Below are 17,505 nucleotides of genomic sequence, written 5' to 3'. Positions count from 1 at the left end.
ATTTCGTTTGTGTGCTGCACATTCATATTTTTCGGCACCACATATGCAAATTGCATTTTTCTTTTTGTGTTTTTTCTCTTATCTATTTGTTTTTCCAAATTTAGGGGCATGCACTGCTTTGTTTGGTATGTGTAAACTTCATTTTGACAAATTCTGTACCGCATTGGTACACAACTTGCAGTGCATGCGTCATATTTGCACACTGCTTGAATCTAATGATACATGAGCAAACAATAGAAAACAAATTATCACAGGCATTCTGTACGACAAGTTCATCATGAGCAAACTAATTTCAACAGAAAGCAATCTAACATAATCAAAGTTCACATCATTACAAGCGATTCTGCATGACAAGCAAACTAAGTTCAGCAAAAGCAAATTATCACAAGCAAACTAACGATACATAAGCAAACAATACAAAGCAAATTTGATGATAATTCTAAAACAACGGTGGCATTGGAGGCTCTTTGGCTGACACCATCTTCTTCTTCATGAGTCAGCGTCTCCCCATCCCCAGCTGGTCCTGGCGTGCTTCTTGGGGGGCTCCTCCTTCTCCAGCTTTGCACGGCGAAGCCGGTCCTGGGTGAGGGTGATGCGGTTCCATATCTCGTACGCTGCATAGGCGTCCTTTGCCGCGTACTCGATGTGCCTCATGGACATAGGCAGGGTGGCCCAGCGCTTGTGCTCGTCGTCGGTGATCTTCTTCTTCATGTTGTTGTAGTAGTCGTCGATGATCATGCCGGAGATGTCTCCAAGGGAGTCCAAGTCCTTGGTTGCCTCGGGCACCCTCACTCTTTCTGGATGTCGACGAAGTTGGCGACCTCCAGATTGATGCGATCCAGCCTTTTTTTGTCGCCGTCGATGGAGAAGCCTGCAAAGGTGTACCTGGGGTCGGCGAGGAAGTTGTCGAGACGGTGCACCTTTCAGCGGCGCTCGGTTGGAAGAGCAGCACCGGGTGTTTCTTGTCGATGGAGAGTTGGCAGAGGGCGGGTTTCTGCGTCACTTCAGGCTCGTTGTTGTACTCGAGGTCAATGCCGACGATCTTGTGGCGCTGGAGGCTGAGGTGGCGCTCGTACTGCGCGAGGGTGATCGCCACCTGCTTCTTGTCGTTGGTGTGGATGACGTGCAACTTGGTGTTGCCGTGGGCCTCCACATCCTTGTACTCGTCAGCGAACGCCATCGCCGGTAGTGGGGCTTGGTGTTTTTGCATGGAGATGGATGTGACGGAGCGATTTGGTGGCAGTGCGATGGGTACTTGTGTTGTTTGAGGGTGAGATGGCCTATGGCAGGGGTCTGAATTTAAGGGGAGGCGCGGTGTGGGATGGCCGCAGCAGATGAACTGCACGATCTCGGCAACGATGTGGTTTGTGCAGATCGTGGGTTGGTGTTGCGTCTGTGATCGTGGGCTTGTGACGATGGAACCGCTCCTATTGGGTGGTTGTATGCGAACGTGGTGTTTTTTTTATCAGTAGATTTTTTAACCACCACTTTTCTGTGCGAACGGGCATTTTTGTGACGTTTATATGTATCCTGCCTGATAACGAAACTGCATTGGTTGTTGTACCATACTACATCGTGTGCAACGGAGAAATGCATGTTGTCTACAGGTGCGTACTTCATTGTGTGCAATAGAGTACAATGTATTCTGCAATTTTTACGACTTTTTCCTTGTGTTCTATACCATGTATTTATTCACAATGTAGGTAATCCGGAACTGGATTGCTAAACCATACTGCTTCGTGTAACGAAATGCATTGCAATTTTCTAGTGTTGCGTACTGCATCTGTTTTTTTGCTTATACTTACTGCATTCCCTGGTACGGGAGGGGTGGGGGGGGTGCACCCCCATTTTTTGTGTGGCACTTATTTGAATGTAGACCTTTTCTTTTCGAATGCGTTTTTCTTAACATGCGTGTTGTTTTTAATTTTAACTTTTTTTACGAACTGCGTTTATTTTATTTTTGTTTTACCGACTGAACTTCATTGTTCTTCACAAAGAACTGCATCATGTGCGTTTTGATGTGGTCTTTCTTATTTTAGCCGGGCCATTTTTGGGCCGGCCTGTTTTATGTTACTTTTTGCCACATGCGGGCCTCCTGCGTGTCCGTTGCAGGCGATCCCACCGCTGACAAGGAGAGAGACCGAGAACAATCCCCTCTCCTCTCTTGCAGTTCCTCCCTCGAGCAAAACCGCCGTTGCCCGCAGCAACCACCGTCGCCCGAGGAACCGCCGCCCTCAAGAGGTTCCTATTACTGCATTCCGTGTCGTCGTCCGCTCCGCGAGCCCTTGCCGCTGCGCTCCCGCAGCCCTTTCGTGTCCGTTTCCGTCGGTGCACTCTCCCCCTTCCCCGCCGCCGACGCCACACCTTTTTTGTGCTACGTTCCTCTTTGTTCCCGGTCTTGATCGTCCTCTCGTCTTGCTTTTTTGTTATTCTTGTTGTTGCTGTTGCTATTTTTTCTTGTGTAATTTTTTCGTAGGCAGCCGATTTTATCTCAGTTTTTGTAGTCGATACTTGTGTGTAGCAAGGTGGTCTAGGGTTTCATGAGATTTTTCGCCGATTTTGTTGCTTATATCTGTCACTTCGTCGTTGTGCTGCAGGCAAACGCCATGTCTTCGCCGAGCAGAGTGGGAGGAGGAGTTTAGGGTATGTGGAGTGCTTATTTTAGGCTTTTGTTTATTTTTGTTTGATGTTTATCTAGTTTCCTAAATCATCCTGCATATTTGGTTTATGCTCTGTTAGTTGTCATCGTTCGTTTGCATTATTTTTGTCATGTGATGTTTTGTAATTTCTGTTTCTGGTTCTTTCTGAATGAAGTAGGTGATTGTGGTTCTCATAATGATACACCAATTCGCTCTCTTTTTCCTGGTGGTAAGGATCATGGTGTGGAGGGAGGACATGAATTGAATTCGCCGATTGAAACTTCTCCCATAAGTGTGGCCCCTCCTTCTAGTATGTGATTGATTTGTTTATTTTTGTGTATGCTGGTTAATTCGGTGTTGTACAAATTGGTGTTGCCTTGCTGTATATAGTCCGGCATTCTTGTTGGGAAGAAACATGAAGTTAATGTATGAAGCACTGTATTTATTTTGTATATGTGAACTCCACTATATTTATGTGTGAACTGCATTGTTGTTTTATTCAAGTTTTTTGTGCAATGCATTAATTTTTATTTTTAGCTTATAGTTGGAGCACTGCATTTTATATGGCTAAGTGTACTGCATTTGTTCTTTTTATGCACTTTTTAACGACCATAGTCAAACTTCAATTTTGACGCAGTGTCTATTTTCCATGCTGGGGCGCCTGGGTTTGAGGAGGTGACTCAATTGATTGACCATTATTTTGCAGAGGGTAATGTTGGTGTGAGCTTTGACCAGAGGCGACCCATTTTGTCTGAGACACAGTCGCAGTCTGTTGATGGTATAGAAGAAGTTACACAGGATTGGATGGTCTCGGAACAGCTTCGTCAATATGAGTTGAAGCAAAGCAAGAAGAAGTTGAGGTTTGAAAGTGACTCAAAAGAGTTTGCGGAGAAAGAGAAGCAGAGGAGAGCTGCAGATGGTGCCAAGGGTGCCAAATTTGCCAAGGTGAAGAAGCCTTCTTTGCAGAAGAAGAGGCTGAGTACTGTTACTGAGGAAGGTGGTACACCTCGGCGGAGTCCACGTGTTGCTGGCATGAACAAGAATCTTGGCAAGAGAACTGCTGAAGCTGGTGGAAAGGATGATCCTCAGTGCAAGCGACTACATGTCACTGGAGGTCCCAACTCTGATGATGATGACTTTGTGCTTGCTGATTTTGTGAGGGATGTTCATAGTGGTAGACGCAAAGACTGTGGTTCATCTAAGAGTCTACCCAAGCGCGCCCGTGACGATGTCGATGAAGATGTTTGTGGTGACTCTGGCGAGGAGGTGGATGTTGTTCCAAAGGTTTGTTGAAGTGGACTGCATTTGTTTTCTTCATTGTTATTCTATCTGTGTTTTCTCTGTCTCTTTTTTTATGGCTAGTCTTCTAATGTGGATTGCATTTCCCTTTACACAGAGGAAGAAGTCTAGTAAGAGCAACGCAGCTGAAGATGATGCTGAGGTAGATAATTCTCGATTTAACAAGACCATACGTTTGTCGCTTCCCACTGTTTGCAAGGCTGCTGCCTTGTTGAAAGAGGCACACTGTAGTCATGTTCGGGATGCTGGATTTGGTGTTGTCTTTGAACTAACAGTAAAGAAAAATGTGTCGCGCATTCTTATGTGCTATCTGATGGGAGTGATTGACCCTGCCACCATGATAATGGACTTTGGGAATGGTAGGGTTCTTCGAATCAATCGTGATGTAGTTCATCACATTTTTGATTTACCCATGGGACGTCACACTGCACCCATGCCTGCTGCCAGTGGCCATGATGACTCATTGAGTTCCCTCAAGGATGAGCTTGGCTTTGACCATTCAAAAAGTATAGGTGTCAAGGACTTGGTTGAGAAGTTGAAGGTGTTGGTGGAGGAAGATGATCATGTGACTGTTGACCTTGCTGTGAAGGTGTTCTTCCTGATACTCTACCAGAATTTGCTATGCCCCGGGCCTGCAGTTCGTTTGGGTAGAGTTGCTGCAATGGTAGAGAACATGGATTATGCGGCTATGGCTCAGTTGCCAGCTTGTTGTTGATGAGTTGCACGCAGCTGTGGTAAGGTGGCAAACAGAAGGCAGCAAGCAGAATTGTGCATAGGGTTGTGCCATTGTCCCCCTGATTATGTATCTTGACTGCTTGAAGCTTCACAAATTTTCAGTCATGCACACGTTGACGCCACGTGCATCATACCTGACGACCAAGGACCTGATGAAGTTATACAATGAGTATGTGCTTGTGAAGGGAAAGATTTATTTGGAAACTTACAAATTTGGGAAGCTGCCGGTTAGTGCATCTGAGTTTTGAATATCAGTTTTTTTAAAGGTGTAGCTATTATAAATCTGAACTTTTATAGTACTCACATGTGTACTTCTGTTTGCCTCTTGTCTTTTTTTTGTAGTGGAAGGTGTCAGGTGATATTGTGTACAACCGTCCTGTTGTAGTTGAACACCGCAGCTCTGATGCGGGACCTAGCACTCATGCTAGGTTTTATGAGCCTATATGTAGCTAGCTTCCTGCCTGTGATGATGAGGTGCCGCGTACTCGTGGTTTCATGGCTCGACAGATGTTTGATAATAGAAGCTCTTCTAAACAGACATTTGTTGGCGGCAAAAAACACGAGGAGATTGATGAGCTTCTTGTAAGGTTTTGAAGTTGACTGAAGATTTGCCAACCTCCGGTGACAGGTTGAGGACAGTTGCTGGTTTATTCCCTGTTGGCCATGGCCCACGAGATGAAGATATTGTTGCTGCTCACAATTTTGATTGTGGCGTGATTGAAAGCCTGAAGATTGCAGTGATGAATGTTCGGTCTTCGTATGCTCAATTGAGACATTCACAAGAGGAAAAATGCGGTTTGTATGAGAAGGATGCTAGGCATATTTTGGATGAAATGAACCGCCAGGACGCTGGTGTTGGCGCTGATAATGTATGTTCTAGGTTTTTTATGGTTTTAAACCTCTTTTGTGTACTATGTGGACTGCTCCTCACTTTTCATGTTTTTTGTGATAGGCTGGAGTGGAATCTTCTAGTGTCCAAGGAACTAGGGATGATGGAATTGGTCAGGTACAAGTACTTCTGCTATGTCTGTTCTGCCATGCGTCCCTCTTCTTAAACTTGCACTTGTTGCTTTCCATTTTTATTGTATTTTTTGTGTGTACTTCGCGGTTGTAAAATGTGTATTGCTTGTGCATATTTGAAGTTTTTTCTTTTTTGGTCGTTACCAACTTATATTTCGTTTTTGGTTTGTTCTATGCCTGTAGACTGGTGATGCTGCTTGTGATGTGCACAAAGAGACCTACGATGGCTCTAGGAAGGATGAGGTCTTGGCTGATGCATCGTCCCCTCCGGATGTTGTAGCTGATAAGGTATAGTTGTTTCACTTGTTCTGTTAGTGTGTTGTAATCTAATTTTTTGTTTGTTGTTGTTGTGAACTTTATGTATGCTGTTATGTTCACTCGTATGCATTTTCATTTACATATTTTTAGCTGCAATAATTTCACAAGTGTGAGCTTCAGTGTTTGACTGAAGTGAACTGCATTCCTTTTTTTGCATGCGTGTCCATAATGTTTTACATAGGTGAGCTTCAGTATTTAACATAACTGAACTGCGTCGTTTGACAAAGTGAACTATAGTTCTTTTTTACATATATGTGGATTGAAGTTGTAGTTGTTTTGATACACGTGGTTTGCAGTTGTTGTTGTGTTAATTATCCCCGCGCTCATATTTGTGTTATTGTGTGTTTTTTAATCTTTCCACAGCATGCAGAAGAAAACGTGGAAGTTCACGTTGATCTGAATCAGGGCGGTTGTGCTGTTGATGGTGGTGGCAGTGTTGGTGCTTCTGCATCGGTAGCTGTCGACTGTGCAGACGCTTTTGTAGCTCAAGAATACCATGATGCTCTTTCCCCCAGTCGGCATGAAGACTCTGATTTTGTCATTGATAAGCCGCTGGAGAATGTCGTCCTGCTGTTAGTGTTGTTGCTTCCCCTGTTTGTCTGGCATCCAACGATGTTCCTGAAGTATCGAGAATTGAGCCTCATGTAGCTGAAGTATCTAAGGACGTTGCGGTTGACCAGACTGTTGTAAATCCATAGAATGCTGATGTTGCTGCAGAAGGGAAGTCCAGTGAGGTTGTGGTGGATTCGTCGCAATCTCTCCAAGAAAATATTTTGGTGAGCTCTGAAGAACAACAGCATGAAGACTCTGACACTGAAGGCAAGAGTTTTGTTTTGAACAGTGCAGTTGAAGTTTTTCTCATTTCATTTTGTGTTTAATTACTATGGTATATGTATTAGATGTTTAATGATAAGTGAAACTTGATCTTTTGTTTATGATTTTCAAAATAGCTAGCAGAATTTCCTTATCTTAATATTTGAACTTCATTATTCTGGATAAGTGGATTTCATCTTTTTATTACAGAAGACGAACTTCCTGTTGTGACACCGTCGAGCATTGATCCAACTCTTCTGAAAAGATACAATGAGTTGTACGCTGCTATTACGAGGGTTCGGAAGGACAAGAAGAAGAAGTATGGTCTTTTAGAAAGGGCCATTTGCATTTCTGTCCCTAACTCGAACCACCTAATCAGATATACCCCTAATTCGAGAGCCTGCTCAAATTTGCCCCTTCGCCGTTAGGTGCCCTTACAGAAAAGCCCTTCTGCGCCGTTACCGTCCGGTCAAACAACTTTGACCGTCCTGAAAAAATAGCAAAAAAATTTAAAAAAATCTAAAATTTTGTGAGATCGAAGATACTCATGTGCGCAAGGTGCGTGCAAATTTTTGTGCTATTTGGACATTCCAGGAGCTCGTGGCGAGGAAAAACAGTTAATATGCACGCTTGTGAACAGTAAATTTGAAATAAAATAGCAAGAAAATTCAAAAAAATATGAAATTTTTTGGCATCAAAGAGGCTTGGGTGCACAAGGTGCTTGCAAGTTTTTGTGATCAAATGACTTGCGAGGAGCTCTCGCAAGAAAAAACAAAATAGTCATTTTTTCCCAAGTTTTTTCCCGGGCCAGATTTTGTTTTTTTCTCCACAAGCCCCTCCAATGTCCAAACACAACAAAAATTGGCACGCAGCTTTTAGACCATAGCCTATTTGATGCCAAAAAATTTCATATTTTTTTGAATTTTCTTGCTATATTTTTGAATTTACTGTTCACAGGCTTACATATTTACTGTTTTTCCTTTGACACGAGCACCTGGAATGCCCAAACAGCACGAAAAATTGCACGCACCTTGCGAACCTAAGTATCTTTGATCTTACAAATTTTCAGATTTTTTAGATTTTTTTGCTATTTTTTTGGGGCCGGTCAATGCCCTTTGACCGGCTTTGACCGGACGGTAACGGCGCAAAAGGGCATTTCTGTAAGGGCACGTAACGGCGGAGGGGCATTTTTGAGCAGGCTTTCGAATTAGGGGCAAATGTGAGTAGTGGGTTTGAGTTAGGGACACAGATGTAAAAGACCCTTTTAGAAATTGTTTTGTTCATATGTATTTTCTAAATTTGTTTTTAGCCCTTTTTCTTTGTTGTTATTTTTTTAGTATCTTATGTTTTTTGTTTTTCATGAAAAATTCAGGGACATGATTGCTTTTAAAACTGAGTTGGGTGATATTACCATTGGCGAAGTTGGTCAATCCTTTTGGGATAAAGGGATGCTCACTACAAGACTTTTAGATCTTTGGGTTTCTTTGCTGGTAGATAAGTTTAAGGGATCTCCGACAATGGTTGTCCCGTACCATATTTGTGTAAGAATGCAGAAATTTTTGTTTTTTTACTTTCTTTTCTGATTCATGTGACGGACATGTTTCCTTGAGCACTATTTGATTTTGGGTTTTGTATTGGCAGACAAATATTTGCAATGGTGGTACTATAGGCAGAAGTGTTAAAATGGTGTTCTCTTCAAAAGCCGAGGAGCGTGTTGATAAAAAGGATATGGCGAGTAACGTTTTTATGTGTCGAAGACTATATTTTTTGCGTGTTTGTTATTACAGTGTTCTGTTTGTTCTTCTTATTATAATTTTATTTATTTTTTCGTGCTTTAAACATGCCCTTTTTGCAACTTTTGATCCACCAGATACAAGGGATGGCGTTGGTCATTATTGTGTAGTTGCGTTAAATGTGAAAGAAAGGCGGTTTGGATTTCTTGACTCGCTCAATAAACCTGGCAGCCCTGGTGCGATCAGGGTTTTTAGGAGGATGGTTAAAAATATCAAGCGTGCATGGAAAGAAGGAAGCTCAAGTTCTGATGAGCCGCTAAATCCTCCTACACTTGATGGATTTGTGTTGAAACATGTCATTGTCCCAATGCAGCCTAATGGGTGTGTTCCGTACAGCCCCTCTTCACCATACTGCTCAAGCTTTTTTTAATTTTTCATTTTTGTGAAACTGATGTTTTTTATTCTTTTATTGCAGGCATGATTGTGGATTCTATGTGTTTCAATTCCTGCAGACTTGGGATGGTGTTCGAGTTGCTCAGTTTGGGGTGGAGCACATTGGCTACATCAGAAAGGCCATGATCTATAGTTGGCTCACATCGAGAAAGTGTTCCCTTGATTTAACATCACTTTTAATTTTTGCAGATAAAGGTTGTTTTAGTGAACTTCTTTATCCTTCCTTTATTTATTTTTTGCTTACTGCTTGCTTCCGGTTCTTACGGGCTTTTTGTAATAGTTTGTTTAGTTACGTTCGTGATTTAGATTGTATGTGTATTTTTATTTGTTGTGTTAGTGAGTTGCATTTTTTATTTTTTGGGCAAGTGAGCTGCATTGTTGTATGCATTTTTTTAATTCTGCATCGCTGCGGACAAGTGGACTGCATTGCTGTAGACAATTGTGCTGCATTCTATTCTTTAGTGAACTGCATTATTTTATTTTAATGAGTTTTTTGTTTTTGTATTTTTTTTGCGCTGAGTGTTTCCATGTTTTTTCTTACACGGTCTTAGGTTTTGATGGGGGCTTCATGAAGGCTGTACGTCACTGTTTGAATCCCAGGGTTCTGATGTGGTTATGGAGGATTGCGCCATTGAAATCTCTCCAGATAATTCTGGTTCTTTGGCTGGAGATGGTTTGAACACAGCTGTGGCGTCTGGACCTGATGGTGGATGTGTTTCTCGCCCTAGCTCTCCATGTGATGTGTTTGATGTTGTTGATGATGATTTTGTTACGCCGTGTCCTCGCATCACGAGGACTCGGAGTGCAGCAATTAATCGTCCTCCTATGGATGATGTTGAAGTTTTTTCGAACAAGAGGTCAGGTGAGAGGGCTTTTAAGTTGAGATGCTCTATAGAGAAATTGAAGCCTCCGAGGTTCAAATATATTGATGAGGCGAGGAAAATAAAGGATCTTGTTCTCAGCAAAGAATTTGTAACCAAATACCACGAGTAAGTTTTTATGTGTGTGCCCTTGATTCTTTTTGTGTGTTTTGTTTTTAATTTTAATTTCATTGATCCCATTTTCTCTATGTTTACTCCAGGAATACGTTCTTTATGGTGAACAGTCCTTTTGGTGATCTTGATACTTACAATGTTGACTATATCTATAATACATTTGGCAAAGGAGCTTTAATGAATTCGTATCTCATGGATTTTGTCATCAAGTACTGGAAGCAAGACGCTAAAATGGGTTTAGTTTATCATTCTAGTGAACGTGTGCTACTTTCACCCTTATTTATCACGGTAAAAGTGTGCTGTCATTTTTTTCTATTCGTACTGGTTTTTTATGACCATGCCTACATGCACTGTTTATTCTTTTTTTCATGTCCTTTCTTTGTTCTTTTTTCTTTGCAGTATGTTCTTCAGATGGAAACATTTGTGAAGAAAGATGAGGAAGGAAACCCTGTGTTGCCAGTTTTGCATAGCACGTTTGTTTTAGAAGATGCAGTTAACCAGTTCAAGGTTTTTGTGAATGACGACGTAAACCTATTGGATGCAAAACTGGTAAGTTCATTGTTTCCCGTCGTTTATTTTCCTGGTTTGTTGTATTTCCTTTTATAGTTAATGTTTTGGAGCAGTGGTTCTAGTTCTACGTGTCGAAATAAGTTTTCATTTTTTCATTTTTTGTTTTTTTGATGTGAACAGATTATGATGCCGCGCTCCAAGGATGGTCATTATTCCTTATACACGATGAACCAGCATTGCCAGACGTTTGATATCCATGACACTAGGAAGTACACTGGCCATTCTGATGTGACGACAAAGTGGCGCAGGTGTGATTACCATTCAGATTGCACTGAAGTGGTATGTCTTTTTTTCTTGCCAAGTGCAAAGCTTTTTTGTGTTTCTCCTACTGCATTTTTTTGATAAACTGCACATGCAATGTTAGCACACATAGTACCACACTTGTTTATGTAGTGCACTGCAACATACGCATGACAGAACTGCATTTTTCTCAGACCCCCCGTTATCCATGTAAAAAAGGAGATAAAAGGAAATGACCTCATGTGCATTTAAAAGAGGGACTGTCTAGACATCGAAAACAACTTTTGTATCTGAATCATAATTTGATCTGTGGTGTGTGTTAATTTTACATTGTGCTTCCTTTTTTTGCCAGATGAGGAGGATGACTCAGTTGCTGAAGGCGATTTATGGTGAAAAAATGTGTAAATCTAAGAACCACCTTGACTGGGTTAAATTGGCAGAGAAGCCCTCTTACCCGGTCGTGCCAGCACAAGGAGCAAACGAGTGTGGAATCTATGTTCTGAGGGTGACGCAGTTGTATGACGACCAACGTTTAGTTGAGAAAATTATCAAAACCGACGTAAAACCTTCTTTGTTTTTCTTCTTTTTCTTGATACTTCTTTTAATTATTTTTACCTTCTCACTTTTTTGTTCTTTATGACAATCTTTTTATTTAATCACTGTCTGCATTTTTTTAATTTTCTTTTTCAGCCTACTGTTGAAGATTGGAAGGCGGAGTACATGTTCCAGCTGCTGTTCAATTCCTCGAACATGTTGTGTTATGAAGACATGCCGCTTGAGCTACGAGAACTGATTGCGGACCTCAGGCTTACTTCCCTGTCGCAATCGCAGACGCAGTCGCAGATGCAGTAACAATCTACATTGGTAAAAACCTTGTGTATGGACAAGAACTAGGGGTTCATGTTGTGTGCTGTGTGGTGTCTAAGGTATATAATGTATGAAAAGACGTTTGTTTTACTTTTTTGTTGTGATTCTCGTCTTCTCTTTTGCAGCAGTGTTTTATGGACGAATTTGTATCTGTATGTGTATTTTATATAAATAATTCATACAATATATATATATGAGTATATTTTTATTTTTTGTTGACTTACACGTTCTGTGTGAATTGGCATTTTGACACGCTTATATGTATCTTATGGGTCCCATTTTTTAACCGCATTGCATGTGATACCGAACTTCTTCGTCCAAGGAAAGCACTGCATTTTTGTCTACAAGTTTGTGTTGTAATCTTTTTTTTCCTGCACTTTTTTACCGCGGACCCTGCATTCATGTGTGTATCCTGGAACTGCGTTGCTTTATGATATTGCACTACTATGCCTAGCCAGGTGAAGTGCGTTGCTTTTATGATACTACACTGTTTTTTTTTCTGCCTAAACTAAGTGCACTGCTTTTTTTGCATATCCAAGTGCACTGCTTTTTTGCCTAACCTTCAGTTGGTTATTTTTTTATTGTTTAGTTTTTGTAAGGTATGAGGGGGGGTTGGGGGGGCCCTTTTTTGGTTGACTATATATTTGTATTTTGCTATTTTGTATTCCCTGTACTTAACGTACTGCGTGCGTTAGCGCGAGGCCGAGCAGGGGGGTGGGAGGGGGGTCGTGACCCCCCTACCCACCCCCTGCGAGGCCGAGCCTGGAACGAGCCGGAGCAGGCGGCGACGTGGCGTGCCGCGACGCTGCATGCGCAGGCGAGTCCGTCACACCCGTGCGCCTCCCTGTCTATCTTAGGGGTGTGGCTCTGGGGTTGCGTGCGTCCTATTGTTGGAAAAATAGAATGTCCGCACTGCGTCTGCCAACCAAGCGCACTGCGCGCGTTAGCGTGAGGCCGAGCAGGGGGTGGGGAGGGGGGTCATGACCCCCCCTCCCCACCCCCCTGCGAGCCGAGCCTGGGACGAGCCGGATCAGGAGGCGACGCGGTGTGCCGCGGCGCGGCATGCGCAGGCGAGTCCGTCACACCCGTGCGCCTCCCTGTCTATCTTAGGGGTGTGGCTCTGGGGTTGCGTGCGTCCTATTGTTGGATAAACAGAATGTCCGCACTGCGCCTGTCAACCAAGCGCATTGCGTGCGTTAGCGCGAGGCCGAGCAGGGGGTGGGGAGGGGGGTCGTGACCCCCCACCCCCCTGCGAGGCCGATCCTGGAACGAGCCGGAGCAGGCGGCAACGTGGCGTGCCGCGGCACCGCATGCGTAGTTGAGTCCGTCACACCCGTGCGCCTCCCTGTCTACCTTAGGGGTGTAGCTCTGGGTTGCGTGCGTCCTATTGTTGGAAAAACAGAATGTCTGCACTGCGCCTGTCAACCAAGCGCACTTCGTGCGTTAGCGCGAGTCCGAGCAGGGGGAGGGGAGGGGGGTCGTGACCCCCTCCCCACCCCCTGCGAGGCCGAGCCTGGAACGAGCCGGAGCAGGTGGCGTAGCGGCTCGCCACGGCGCCGCATGCGCAGGCGAGTCCGTCACACCCGTGCGCCTCCCTATCTATCTTAGGGGTGTGGCTCTGGGGTTGCATGCGTCCTATTATTGGAAATACAGAATGTTGGCACTGTGCCTTCCAACCAAGCGCACTGCGTGCGTTAGCGCGAGGCCGAGAAGGGGGTGGGGAGGGGGGGGGGTCACGACCCCCCCTCCCCACCCCCCATGCGAGGCCGAGCCTAGAACGAGCCGGTGCAGGCGGCGACGCGGCTTGCCGCGGTGCCCATGCGCCGGCGAGTCCGTCACACCCGTGCGCCTCCTTGTCTATCTTATGGGTGTGGCTCTGGGGTTGCGTGCTTCCTATTGTTGGAAAAACAGAATGTCCACACTGCGCCTGTCAACCAAGCGCACTGCGTGCGTTAGCACGAGGCCGAGCAGGGGGTGGGGAGGAGGGTCGTGACCCCCCTCCCCACCCCCTGCGAGGCCGAGCCTGGAACGAGCCGGAGCAGGCGGCGAAGCGGCGTGCCATGGCGCCGCATGAGCAGGCGAGTCCTTCACACCCGTGTGCCTCTCTATCTATCTTAGGGGTGTGGCTCTGGGATTGCGTGCGTCCTATTGTTGGAAAAGCAGAATGTCCGCACTACGCCTATCAACCAAGCGCACTGCGTGCGTTAGCGCGAGGCCGAGCAGGGGGAGGGGAGGGGGGGGTCATGACACCCCTCCCCACCCCCCTGCGAGGTTGAGCCTGGAACGAGCCGAAGCAGGCGGCGACGCGGCGTGCCGCGGCGCCGCATGCGCAGGCGAGTCCGTCACACCCGTGCGCCTCCCTGTCTTTCTTAGGGGTGTGGCTCTGGGGTTGCGTGCGTCCTATTGTTGGAAAAACAGAATGTCCGCACTGCACCTGTTAACCAAGCGCACGACGTGCGTTAGCGCGAGGCCGAGCAGGGGGGTGGGGAGGGGGTCGTGACCCCCCTCCCCAACCCCCCTGCGAGGCCGAGCCTGGAACGAGCCAGAGTAGGTGGCGACGCGGCGTGCCGCGGTGCCGCATGCACAAGCGAGTCCATCACACCCGTGCGCCTCCCTGTCAATCTTAGGGGTGTGGCTCTGGGGTTGCATGCGTCCTATTGTTGGAATAACAGCTTGTCCGCACTGCGCCTGTCAACCAAGCGCACTGAGTGCGTTAGCGCGAGGCCGAGCGGGGGGTGGGGAGGGGGGGGGGGGGTCGTGACCCCCTCCCCACCCCCCCTGCGAGGCCGAGCCAGGAACGAGCTGGATCAGGCGGCGACGCGGCGTACCACGGCGCCGCATGCGCAGGCGAGTCCATCACACCCGTGCGCTTCCCTGTCTATCTTAGGGGTGTGGCTCTGGGGTTGCGTGCGTCCTATTGTTGGAAAAACAGAATGTCCGCACTGCACCTGTCAACCAAGCGCACTACGTGCGTTAGCGAGACGCCGAGCAGGGGAGTGGGGAGGGAGGTTCGTGACCCCCCCACCCCCCCTGCGAGGCCGAGCCTGGAATGAGCCGGAGCAGGAGGCAAAGCGGCATGCCGCGGCGCCGCTTGCGCAGGCGAGTCCATCACACCCGTGCGCCTCCCTCTCTATTTTAGGGATGTGGCTCTGGGGTTGCGTGCGTCCTATTGTTGGAAAAACAGAACGTCCGCACTGCGCCTGTCAACCAAGCGCATTGCGTGCGTTAGCGTGAGGCCGAGCAGGGGAAGGTGAGGGGGGTCTTGACCCCCCTCCCCACCCCCCTGCGAGGCCGAGCTTGGAACGAGTCGGAGCAGGCGGCGACGCGGCGTGCCGCGGCGCCGCATGCGCAGGCGAGTCCATCACACCCGTGCGCCTCCCTCTCTATTTTAGGGATGTGGCTCTGGGGTTGCGTGCGTCCTATTGTTGGAAAAACAGAATGTCTGCACTGCGCCTGTGTAAGTGCATCTAGTGCCACCCCTAGTTGGTTTTGGAGTATTGACGACAAACCTAATTGAGGGACTAATGTGTTTGTGAGAATTGCAGGATAACACAGGTAGAAGTCCCTCATTGATTCGGTTTTACTACCAGAGATGACCCCTAAAAATGTATGAAGACATTAAAGTCAAAGGTGGTATATGAAGATATTCACATTGAAGACTATGACAAGAGAAGACACGATATGAAGCCTATGGAGCTCGAAGACTTAGATCTGTCGTAGTTCTTTTTCTTTTGTGTTGAGTCATAGGAACCACCGTACTGTTAAGTGGGGTCCAGGAGAACCAGTCAGAATGACTGAAGTGATGCCTAAACCAAAAACCTATGTCTTCGAGTGAAGACAATGAGAGCGAATCTTGTCCAGAGCCGGACAAGTCAGCTTTGCTTGTAGCCCAAGTAAAGTTGTCGTGTGAGTTTGAAATCTGACCGTTGGGACACGTGTCAGTTCCTTAGTGACCCAGGGTCATTTCGGACAAGTCAAGTCGGGTTGCCAAGTGGCTATAAATAGCCCACCCTCTACAACCATAAAGGGTTGGCTGCTCAGATTCCAGTGCACGGCTTTTGTCGTTTGAGTGCAACCCACCTCGAAGCCTTTGAGAGAAAATTCCTAGCGAGGAGAAAGCCCTAACCACCCAGAGCCAGAGTAAATTGGGCATCCATCACTTAAGTCTTCTTGTCTGTGTGATCTGAAGACTTATTACACTTGAGGACTGTGCATCCTCCAGACGGTTAGGCGTCGCGTTCAGAGCATCCAAGAGACATTGTGGATTGCCAGTGAACGAAGTCTGTGAAGGTTTGGGAGTCTACCTTAAAGAATTACCAAAGTGATTGGGCGAGGACTATGTGACCTTAGCTCAAGGAGAATACGGTGGGGACTTGGTGTTCTGAATTGCGTGTTCAGGACTGGGTGTCCGGGACTGTGTGTCCTAAGGTTTAAATACCTAGCCGCTCCAACCAGACATACAGTTGTCACAGCAACTGGAACTGGTCCAACACATCATTGTCTTCAACGAGTCACTGGTTTCATCTTCACTTCCTTTTACTTACTGATCACTCATTGTGAAGTCATTGCATGTCTGTTCTATCTTTTGTCTTCACAACGTGAGTGTATGATCTGTTTGGCTTCATAATATCTTCCTACCCGATCCTTATTACACTACAGCTATTTGTCACTATTCTTTCACTCTATTGATACTTGACCTTGGCTTGCCTAGTGTAGTCTAACTTCCGCTGCATAGTAATAGGCATATCTCTGCTGTTTGTCTTCATAACTTCCACGTTTTGAAGACTTCCATAAAAATCGCCTATTCACCCCCCTCTAGTCGATATAACGCACTTTCAATTGGTATCAGAGCAAGGTGCTCCCTTGTTCTATGTGATTCGGTTTAACCACCTGGAGTTTTAGCTATGTCGACTGCAGGGATAATTAAAGTCTCCGCTGCGTGCCCCGTCTTTGATGGAACTGAATATCCCTACTAGAAGAATAAGATGCGTATGCATCTTGAAGCCATTGACGTCGACCTATGGTATGTCGTCGAGAACGGCATTCCCAAGGCTGGAGAAGGTGTCACTGCTGCTGATGTCAAGAAATTCGTTCAACTGGACTCTACTGCCAAGAACATCATCTGTGGTCATCTGACCAAAGGACAGTATGGCCGTGTGAGTGCTTTGAAGACATCCAAGCTGGTCTGGGACTGGCTCTCCAAGGTCAATGAAGGCATCTCAACCCAGAGAGATCAAAGAATCAGTGTCCTTCGCAACCTCTTCAACCGCTTCAAGCGAAATGACAATGAGAATGTTCAGCACACATTTGACCGACTCACTGACATCACAAATGAGCTTCAAGCCCTCGGCGCCACTGAGGTTACCAAACCCGAAGTCGTCAAGAAACTGCTGAGATCACTTGATAGTTCGTTTGACATCCTAGCCCTGATGATCCAAGAACATCCTGATTTCAAGACACTCGATCCGTCTGACATACTTGAGAGGCTCAACACACATGAGTTTCAGCTTTCGGAGAAAAGAGATATCTACGGTCCAAACTATGGGCGAACTCGTGCCTTGAAGGCAAAAGATGTCTCCTCATCCGAAGAAGAATCTGATAGCAGTTCTGATGATCCTGAAGACATTGGAAGGGAACTTGCTATGCTTGTCAAGAAGTTCCAAAAATTCACGAAGAAGAAAGGTTTCAGAAAGTCTTCCCGATCAAGTTCAAGGAATGATGAAGCTCTTGCTCATGACTACAAGAAGAAAACATGTCATAAGTGCAAGAAACTTGGCCACTTCATCTCTGAGTGTCCACAGTGGGACAATGAGAACAAAAAGA

At 45.9% G+C, this 17,505-nt stretch overlaps 1 protein-coding gene across 1 annotated transcript; it reads right to left on the bottom strand.

Annotated features, from left to right (window-relative positions):
• Positions 1 to 489: 489 nt before the first annotated feature.
• Positions 490 to 1,180, bottom strand: LOC147964141 (uncharacterized). Its single transcript, XM_087529851.1, has 2 exons — positions 886 to 1,180; positions 490 to 797 (listed from the first exon to the last, which is right to left on the bottom strand). The coding sequence occupies exons 1-2, from the start codon at positions 1,178 to 1,180 to the stop codon at positions 490 to 492; spliced, it is 603 nt and encodes a 200-aa protein (XP_087385977.1).
• Positions 1,181 to 17,505: the final 16,325 nt, after the last annotated feature.

The sequence above is a fragment of the Triticum urartu genome, chromosome 6A, assembly GCF_056163025.1.
Source record: "Triticum urartu cultivar PI428250 chromosome 6A, HENAU_Tu73, whole genome shotgun sequence".
In the NCBI taxonomy this organism is placed as follows: domain Eukaryota; kingdom Viridiplantae; phylum Streptophyta; class Magnoliopsida; order Poales; family Poaceae; genus Triticum; species Triticum urartu.
Note: the sequence above shows the minus strand (reverse complement) of the source record. Positions and strands in the feature narration are given on the sequence as shown.